General features: G+C 35.2%; 1 protein-coding gene across 1 annotated transcript in view; it reads right to left on the reverse strand.

Annotated features, from left to right (window-relative positions):
- ZDHHC1 (zinc finger DHHC-type containing 1) overlaps positions 1–10952 on the reverse strand; it is a 59249-nt gene extending 48297 nt beyond the window's left edge. Inside the window, exons 1-5 of the mRNA XM_053699519.1 lie at positions 10882–10952; positions 8209–8606; positions 6338–6556; positions 4280–4455; positions 1396–1497 (exon numbers count right to left, since the gene is read on the reverse strand). Of these exons, the coding sequence (XP_053555494.1) occupies positions 1396–1497; positions 4280–4455; positions 6338–6556 (497 nt within the window). The 5' untranslated portion in view covers positions 8209–8606; positions 10882–10952. The remainder of the gene's footprint in view (positions 1–1395; positions 1498–4279; positions 4456–6337; positions 6557–8208; positions 8607–10881) is intronic.

Consider the following 10952-nt stretch of genomic DNA (forward strand, 5'->3'; position numbering starts at 1 on the left):
ATCTCATAAGATCTCAGCAAAGTCAAGCATTGTCTCAGCATTGTTACGGCTGATGCTGATTGGCTATTGTGTTTTGTTTTTTAACCTGCAACTGGACAGCAGCTGAAGTGTAACTGTGCACTTACACTTATTTACTTTGGTGAGCTGAAGACATTTTGAGGTAAAATATCTTCCCTTTTACATAGAGATGTTCGGGTGATATTTGCATGTCAGTTTTTACAGTTATGCTGCATCACTTTCAAGTGATTTAGCCTATGAGTATTAGGTCCCTTTAAGATGCAATTCCTGACCTCTGAGGTGGAGGAGATAAATTGTCCAGAACAAGTAAGTTCAGGGTGATTATGTCTAATTAAGGACAGTTTGAGCAAATGAACATAAAAATACAAATGTATTCTCTAACCACATGTTTACTATAACATTAGGCCCTGCTCTCGCATGACTAGTTTCACAAGATAAGGGGCGGCACTGGACAAGACACCTCTTGTGCATTGCTAAATTTGCCACGCAATGCTGTATAGCAAGTGCCAACTGCAGGTGGTCAGGTTCTCTATTTGAGAAATTGTCCGCTTAGAGACTTAATAAATGTACACCTATGTGTTTAATTCTTGCACAAAGTTAACGTTAACTCCAGAGCAGAAACGCACTACTGGGAAGTTGCTGCACACACCTGGTGAGTCAATAACAAGTAGTAAATATGCGTCAGCACCAATCACCAGCTAGCTCTTGAGCATATTCAGGTGTGTTTTTTATACTAAGAGAGCTAAGAAAAAAAGTCAATTGAAAAGTCTATTAAAATGACGTGCTCTATCTAAACCATTATAGTTTCATTCTGACTTTCTTTCATTAAAAGGACATTCTAATGTGAAAATAAAATGCTCCATTTTGTAAGAGTATTTTATTTTTATACATTTTTTTTTTCTTTTAAAAAGGGTTAAACACAAAGTCAAAGTTGCTCAACTGGAACACCTCCACTCCGCCCAAGACGGGGATAAGGCCAGTGATTGGAGTATACCCATGTATGCCTCATTCTGACTGCTTTACAAGCTGTAATTTGGCAATTTATTTAATACCTTTGCAGGAAGGAGTTTGTTTAAAACTTTCTAACAAAATAGCGCACTATTTTTATCGCACTAGGAAGTCCTTTTAATATTATATTGTGGGTTTTGTCTAATAAGGACAGTTTGAGCAAATGACCAAAAAAAATACAAATGTATTCTCTAACCACAAGTTTACTATATCATCTTGTGTATATGATTTAGGAATTAATTCTAGATTACAATGATGTACGATATTAGTGATACAAATGTCCCGCCTATCCCTCTAGTGACGCGAGTACAAATATGCGCTACATGTATGTGGAAGCTAAGAGGAGGTCAGAGGAATCTTAACACTTACCAATAGTTTTTGCCTCCCACACAGTTATTCAGCCACTTGCAGTGATGGTCAAAATTGCTGACGCATTTGTTGCATATACTACAGTGCTTTGATTTGGGACCCCTACAAATAAAACAAGTCTTAACAGTGACAAATTCCACAAATATCAATGCTCTTTTTCTCAGCCACAGAGGGCAATAATATTTGACGTATCACCACAAAAGATTGCTCTCAAAAATAGTGTGCTTATTTTAACCATTCACATTCAAAATCACAGAGTTGTAATGGAGAAAATAGGTTACAAAAGTAGGATAAATGTAAAGTAAGAGAAAAAAAAATTATCAGTAAAATGACAATAGAGGAAAACACACTGTCTATCCTACTGTTAAAGGGAAAGGACATATGTATGCAATAAGAAGGTGCATGTAATAAGTCTGCATTTTATTATTGGATAAATGCTTTTGTTGACGTACGTTTAACCCTCACACACTGAGGAACCTTAACGCTTATGTGTAATTCTTTGTATTTTAAGGGACATGAACCCCAAAATGTTTATTTCATTATTCAGATAGCACATACAATTTTAATCTTTCCAATTTCTATGAACACATTTGCTTCATTCTCATGGTATCCTTTGTTGAAGGAGCAGCAATACTCTACTGGGAGATAAATGAACAGGTGAGCCAATGACAAGTGTCAAATTTGTGGAGACATCAATCAGCAGTTAGCTTCCAGCAGTGCATTGCTGCTCCTAAACCTAATTGACGTATAATTACTAAACAAAGGATACCAAGAGAATAAGGCTAATAAAATAAAAGTTTTATGTCCCTTTAACTACCACAAAGAATTCAAACAAACAGTTAAAGTCACACTCAGGAGCTGAAATTAATTACTAGTGAGTAGGACACAGACAGTGAGCCAATACAGAGCTGTGCACGCATGCTGCTGCCAATCATGTGGCTCAGCAGCGACAGACTATCTATGGGCAAGATTACAAGTGGAGAGCAAAAATATTAGCAGCTGAATGGGTTGCACTGAGTGATTCGAGATTAGAATACAAGTCTGATATCTAAAAAATATATATTTCCACATACAAGAAAGTATTCTACGTAACTGGGAAAATATAAATAAAAATTAAAAAAAAAATGAGGTTACAATATATCTATTCATGTTCTTACTCTCTTAAATAAAATTGCTATGTTTTGTATATTTCCTATATTTTTTCCCAACTCTACCACGAGTAAATGTTATTTGGTGCCTTAAGAACTATGTATTTGATGTCTTATAGTAGCCCGACTATATAGATTGTGGTCTATCGGGCCTTTTGTTTTGGCTATGTTTGTTAAACTTTTATTGTACCTCAATAAAAAATTATTTAAAAAAAAAAAAAAAAAGATATTAGCAGCTATTGTGAGCTAACCACATGTTAAATCAATAGCGGCACATAAGTGAAAGTCTAGGGTGTGCTAACATATGGATGTCGGATAGTGCGAGTGTGCTAAATCCCTCACATAACAGACTTCTATGGGGTACACTGAAAAACCTATGACATCTATCTCCCAAACAATAAGCCAAAGATCAAATAGTTCTCCAATAAGTTTTAAATTATGATTTTATAATGAAATATATGTTAAAAACATCGGCGAATTTGACTGACCACCTGGCTAAAATGTAAAAAGACAGTAAATACCTTGAGATTTATATGTATACTTTCATTACTTATTTCACCCTCTTTTTGTGTAATTTAGCTCTGTAATAACCAGACTGACTTCTCAAGGTAGATATTTATTTTTTATTTTATTGGCTTTATCAGATAACAATTACAAAACAATGCACTCTGTACTAACATTATAACTGGGGCTAGCCCAGAAAGCTCTTCCAAAATAAGGCAAATGGTGGGTCGAATTTGACTATTGAAAACAAAATTGCAGTAAAAAGGATGTTAATTCAACTCTCACCGTGTAATGAGGGATAATAGCGCACCCTGCTCTATTTATTCAGTATAGAGCACACTATAAAAAGGTTGTGCTCGTTAAGATTGTGTGGTAAACCTATTTACCATTCACTAGTAATATAAGATTATGCTTAATCAGTTGCGCTCCTCTTGTAAACTAGCCCTAGGATAGATAGATAGATAGATAGATAGATAGATAGATAGATAGATAGATAGATAGATAGATAGATATATAGATAGAACATACCATTAGAAGGCCATTATAGCGGGGGGGAAATACATAAGTATTTGTAAGAGCATGAAATTTTAACACTAGCAACCCTGAAATGCAATGTGTTTAACCCCGCAAAGGGAGTTAAACACATTGTTCAATTACTGCTCAGGAGCAGCAGAGAACTGCTGGTCCAAAGCGGAAACCAGTAGTTGCATGTCCCAGTTTTAAACTGAGGCACCCATGTGCAACGATCATGCCTAAAGCAGGAATACATCAGCAGTGCCTATACTTCAATACTAGTATTAAAGAGGCATGAAACCCAACATTTTTCTTTGATGATTCAGATAGAACATAGCATTTTAAACAACTTTCCAATTTACCTCTATTACCTGATTTGCTTTATTCTCTTTGTATCCTTTGTTGAAAAGCATATCTATGCTAATTGGTGACTGAACTTGTATACCCATTTTTATTGGCTTACAAATGTGCTCAGCTAGCTCCCTGGATTGAACTGCTGCTTCTTTAATAAAATATACCAATAGAATGAATCAAAATTGATAACGGACGTAAATTGGAAAAGTTGTTTAAAAATGTATAATATATCTAAATCATGAAATTTTTTAAAAAAAAATGGATTTCCTGTCCCTTTAACATAATATGAAAATCCAGAACGATATAAATGATGTATGCCTGACAGTATAACCTGCAAACAGATCAAACAGAACCCATATACTTACACGACTACCTCGCAGATATAGCAGTGCATGTTTTCAATAACATGAGTATGTTTGCTGCGATCAAACACAGGGAGAGGACCTGGAGAGCTTTTGGCTTGGACATTCTTATCTGCTGGATTGATGGTCACAGCCAGGAAATGAACAACACAGTGCAAGGTAAACATTGCACCAGTGCACTAGCAAGAGATAGATAAGGAGCCATAACATTTTACAAGATACAGTAGAGTACTTGATTCTACATTTGTTAGCTCAGCTGAACGTCACAGTAAACACCTTGAGATTTTCATATAAAAGATTTAGCTATGCAAAGTAAAACAGCTGCAAAATAACAATTCAGATTTCTCAAGACCAACCCTGCTACATACATTTACCGAATTTACTTTAAGAGCTAAAAAGCAATGTACTCTATACTATTAATATGACTGTAGCTAGCCTTGTCAGCTTTAAAACTCCAGATTGGCCCTTCTAAATGAAGCAAGAGGTGGGCAGAGATTGGCTACTTAAAAACAATTACAGTAAACAAAATGTTAATTTGTTTTAAAAATGTTTACAATTGGCTGATATGTTAAATTATAGCAAGAAAATAGAAATATCTTCTAATTACAAGATGTTTACATTCTCTTTAAAGTGACATAAAATACCCCATACATGCATTTAACTGATCACAATAAAACAAATCAATTCAATGTAAATGTATTAGTTATTTTGTCCGATTCTCCTGTAATTTACCTCAGTAAATAGTGCATTAATTAATTCCCCCTAGAGAGGCTGGGGTGTATACCCGGCATTATTAGCTATACAGCAGTTTGCACAACCCAATACTACATGTTGTATAGTGATTCCTCAGATAAGTGAAGCAGTTTATCTGCATCTCACTTCTGACAAACATAATCAAGATGCATTTAAAGGAGTGTATTCCTGGATTGCTCTAGACTTGCAAAACCAGCACATTTTGAGAACAAAGTGACAGATAAAATAATGTTAATTTTTTTTATGAAGATCTTTTGCAAATGTGTTGCTTAATTGCAGACATATATTTTGTTTATATAAAAATGGCTTTAACGTCCCTTTAAAAACAGGCCAACATTTCAGATGATTACATGGCAAGGGTTATTAATTCAGAATTGTTAGGGACCAGCTAAAACTTCAAATGCATAAGTAAATCTTCTCTAGATGAAGGTACGGCCAGTAATTGGAGCATATAGATCTATGCAGTATTCTCCCTACAACCTATTAAATCATACACTATTTAAGCAAGTATATTTTTTTTAATCTTGCACATGCTCAGTAGGAGCTGGTGCCTCAGAAAGTGTGCATATAAAAAGAGTATTCACACTTAGACAATGGAAGTGAATTGGGAAGTTATTTAAAAGTGTCTGCTCTATTTGAATAATACAAGTTTAATGTTGATTTAAGTGTCCTTTTAACCCTATCGTGACGGTTTTACATTGTCTACATTGGAACAGAGTTCCGATGTAAACAAACTGAAATTGCGCGATCGTGCATGCGATCGCGAGATTTCAATGATGGGATTGGGTAGGGGAATATTGTTTCTGGCCACTGATATAGCTGACAAGCTCCGCCCACTGATGACATCACAACCTGGGCTGCTTATGTCATCCAATCACAAAAGGCTCACTAGTTGGTTTCAACAATGATGTTCAGCAGGGTGCCTAGATGTAGCCCAGATCGCAAAGTTATCAGTGGGTGGAGCTTGGCAGTCATTTCAAAGTAACCAGAATCAATATTCATTTTAACCCTTTAAGGACACAGCTTTCAGTTTGCTCAATTGTTTTATGACGGAAAAATTCCGCCATATGTCTTTAAGAGGTTTAAATAACTTTTTTACCGTTACTACTACTCGATATAGAAAGGGTGCAGGAGGATATTTGCAGCTTAATCTAAGGTAAGACTTTAAGAGGACTAAGGTGTTGCTAATACCAGCCCAAACTCCACCTACTGCACAAAAAGACTCCACTACTGGGCCACAAACCCCATTTTCCTAACCTCCCAGTCCTTCGCATGTATGACACACAGTAAAAAAGCCCAAAAGGATACAATATAACCTGCTGGCACCCAATGACGAGGCAGGAGGGGGATAAGAATTCCAAAACCTATGACTGTGAAAAAGATAAAAGTAGCCCATGCAATGATCTGCAGTGGGTGTGGGGGCCAGCTCCAACCATTTTTTCTGGAATGCTGAGGGGGTTCTGCAGAAGTTTCCTCGGTGTCCTTTATGGGCACGGTTTTATTTGTTTGATTTTTGCAGATGGTCATCTAAGAAAAAAAAATTCTAATAAATTAGGGTGTTGCTAGAACCAAAAAAAGGAAAGTACATTAATCAGGTAACAACAATAAGTATCACGATATTTTTTTCCTGTGTTTTTAGTAAAACTATGTTCTAGAAGGCCAGTGTCCAAACTTGTTCCTTGAGTGAAAAAAAGACAAGCCAAGACTTCACTCTCTCGGCATAAGACTTTAAAAATAAAAATTTGCCACCATTGTTTTTTGTGACTTTATTATTTAACCCCTTCCCGCCCTTAGGATGTTCTATGCCATTCTAACCGCACTGGGCTTTAACGCCCTTAGGACGGCATAGAACATCCTAGCCTTTTGGCTGTACTGAAGCCAAAGACACTTCCCGAATGGGATCGCGGGCTGGAGGAAGGGACACGATCCCATCATTGAAATCATGCAATCGCATGAACAATCGCATGATTTCACTTTTCAACTTATTTGTTTACATCTCAATTTTGTTCCGATGTAGGCAAATAAGTTTGGCCGTGAAGGGGTTAAATATAAATCTGTTTGTTGACTCCTGGACCACAACTCTAACATCTAGAAGCAGTAGCGATACAGCCAGAAGCTCCTTGTTGCCTCCTAGAAATTTGCGTGAAGCTTTAGTGCACATATTGAGTAGCCAGGAGCCCATGCCCAGAAAGTATAATGGCTCAAGCAGTAGCGCCTCTGCTTGTCTAAATAGCTCATGCCTCCAACTACTTTACAAAAAAACTAACGGGTAGGTGGTCTGCAAAGAAATAGAACATTAATTATACAGAAATAAAACTCAGTTTTCATAAATTATCAGAAAAGCATATTAGTAGAGGATTCTAAGTAATCTATTAAAATTCTGAGTCCCCATAATAGAAGAAATTAGATCTAATAAATTCCCCAGTGTTCGAGTACAGGAATCCTGGTCGCCATAGATAAGGATGTGAACACTTCTGCTGTGCAATAAGCTATTTGTAAATACATTATTTTTATACGCTTTTTAAAGGACTATTAAAATAATAAAAAGACACACAGGGGTTAGGTTAAAGTGAAGGTAAATCCGAGTATTTACTATCGCTATAAATAAAGTCATAAATGTTTTTAAAAAGTGAATATAAGTACCTATCTTCTACAGCAGCTTTGCTGCTAATCTGAGCCCCTCCTGCCGCCCACAGCAAAGATCTTTTTTTCAATGAAGTGACATTTCTATCCTCTTAGCCAATAGCCGTGCTAGCCATCTGGCACAGTGCCGTATGGCTTAAATGGCTATTGGCTAAGAGATGGTAACATCACCTCATTGAAGAAAAAAAAAAAAGATCTTTGCTGTGGTCTGCTAGAGGCGTTTGATTAGCAGCAAAGCCGCTGCAAAAGACAGGTACTTGTAACACACATTTTTAAAAAGTTGATGACTTAAGGTAGCCTTTATTTATAGCGATGGTAAATCCTAGAGTTTTTGAAATGCTAGGATTAGCCATCACTTTAAACACACATACTTGCAGCGTCACTAGAGATAAAAATAAATACTGTTAAAACAATGGCAAAATATTAACTTTTATCTTTTATTGCAGTTAAAAACTAGTAATCTCTTCTGAATCAAAAAAGCAAAGCCAGACAATTACACAAAAATTTACAAACACAAAGCAACCATGGTAACTCACCAGAGTTAAGCAGGCCTTTTGGGCCAGTATTTGGAAGTTCTGGATCAGAAGGTTAAAAGATTATTAAAAAGCACTCTCTTATTTCCAACATAAAGGTACACGATATCTGCAGTCACATAAATACCAAGACAATATCACATACTGTTCTAAAATGGTAGTGTTATCAGCTTTCTGTTGTCCATATATTGGGTTAAAATTAATGAACCATGATGTCCAATTTGACTCCTACTACAGCAGTCTGAATGTAGTGTAAACAAAATATTAAAAAAAGACCATATCCGTTAGCAGAACAACTCAGAGTATTTCCATGCCACTTGAGGTCCATTCTGCGAGTAAAATATCTTTCTTTTTAGGCGCCATGTGAAGAATCAGAGGCAGACGGGCTCTAGTACAAAATTCTGAAACACAGCAAACAAAACAAAATGTCAGATAAATTCAGATCATTGTTTGAATGGACTATTATTTAAATTCAGCAGGTTTCCCTAACATGAGCCTTTAATAAAGTCCATTTTCAGAAGTTGTGCCAAAAGCTGGACTCTATATTCAAGGTGACTTTTTATCAGGCATCCATGCAATAACAGTTTTGCTACCTGGCACTGAACTCATTAAAGGGACGTTAAAAAAAAAAAAAAAAAAAATTCTTTCATTATTCATATACAACAATTTTATTAACAACTTTCCAATGTACTTCTATTGTCAAATTTTTTTTTTCTTGTTTTTCTTTTTTGAAAAGCAGGAAGGCACGTTCAGGAGAGTGCACGTGTTTGCAGCACTATATAGCAGCGGTTTTACAATGTTATACATTAGCAAGCGCACTAGATGGTTGCACTATGTCCTGTCATGTTATGCCCTAGACATGATGTGCACGCTACCAATCTAGTTATCTCTTCAACAAAGAATAACATAAGACCAAAGCAAATAAGTAAATTGGAAACTTTTTTAAAAAATGGTATACTAGAACATTTTTGGGGTTCATGTCCCTTTAATTATGATTTGATATCTAGATTTTCTATGATCAGCCCTTTTTAGTAGGAAGTAACAAGCTCCATTACCTCCCAGTAGTGCATTGCTGCTCTAGGGCTGACATTATCTATGTGTTTGCACTGTATGAGCAGTAACAAAATATCTTTAATGTGTAGTTGTTAAACTTTAGTAGGCATGCGGAATAAGGCCACAAGCAGCAGCATTTGTCATTTTTTTAGTACCGTATTTATAAGTGTAAAAGTGCAACTCGAAAATATCTGGATTTGCACATATATTTGTGCTGCCTTTTCACACTAATAAATCCGGTACTGAAAAGAGCCGATTGACGCTGCCTGTAGAAATACAAATAAATGCACATACAGTACATATTCTTTAGTATAAGTAAAAGTGATATGTGTGTGTTTGTGTATAGTTGATTTATGTGGATACTGTGTAGGTTTTGCCTGGGGACTGATTGGCAAATTTCATGCAACATTTTGCCAATAGTATTAGTTTTTTTTTTTTTTTTTTATGGTTTTGTAGAAAATGGTACAGGATAGTTCATTTAGTTGAAAACAGAAGGCAGAGTTAGTATGAGCTGACACATTTTTATATATTTTAGTTTAACAGTTTAATTTGTTGGATATCATCGTAAAGTATTGTGACATTGTACTGATTTCTAGTTCTACCATATGCATAGAGTTGTATAGTTGTGTTACTAGGTATAGTTTAACTAATTTGGAAACGGTCCTAGTTAATAATAAAATTATTTTATTAAATACTTAACGTTTTGTAAAATTCCTCTGGTTTAATTGCTCATTTTCTAGACATTAAAACTTTACATCCCCAAACAATTGTTGAAGATGTGATTAAATGAAGAAGCTCTGGGGGGAAAGTGTATGGGTGGGAGTTATTTGTTTAGATTTTGTTCACTTAACACACACATACATACAATACATACACTGGACACAATACATATATTATCTACATTCATACATTTGCAATAAATTTACAAGTATACAAGATGCACAAATTATATATACCAGTGCTTGACAACTACTATAGATCATCATACTGTCATGTATAAATCTCGAATAGAGCCACAGATACAGATTATTCTGTTACACAGAACCACAAACATTAAATATACTGTAGCTCAGAAACAGAACTATATATATATATATATATATATATATATATATATATACACACACACACAAATACACTACACATATTGACATATACAAATAGATTCACACATATATAGCTAACAACAAAGGTGCAAAACATTCACTGCTATAGACTTATGTACAAACCCCAACATATTATTTATACTATTATACGTACACGGCTACACTGTATTTACCGCTATAAAAATGCAAACACTTTACATGCGCTTGAGTACAAACCCCCATACAATACTTATGGCTTTATACGACTCCGCAGAACCATACGTATTAATCAAATAGACAGATACACAAACTTTATATACGCTGTTATAAAGACCCGCAAATATATTAATATTTCCAGAGCACTACACACATGTATGTGTATATATATATATATATATATATATATATATATATATATATATATATATATATATATATATAATATATATACACACACGTAAGTTACTTCCTCAACACAGATAAAAATATTCTATTAATTATATTAGCACCACACAAACAGGCTCTATGCTATAATTACCCAGGTAGCTGTCTTGACAACTGGGTATCAGACAGGATATAGCGGGGACGGAGGAACTTGAACGATCTACG

The sequence above is a fragment of the Bombina bombina genome, chromosome 1 (genome assembly GCF_027579735.1).
Source record: "Bombina bombina isolate aBomBom1 chromosome 1, aBomBom1.pri, whole genome shotgun sequence".
NCBI lineage: Eukaryota > Metazoa > Chordata > Amphibia > Anura > Bombinatoridae > Bombina > Bombina bombina.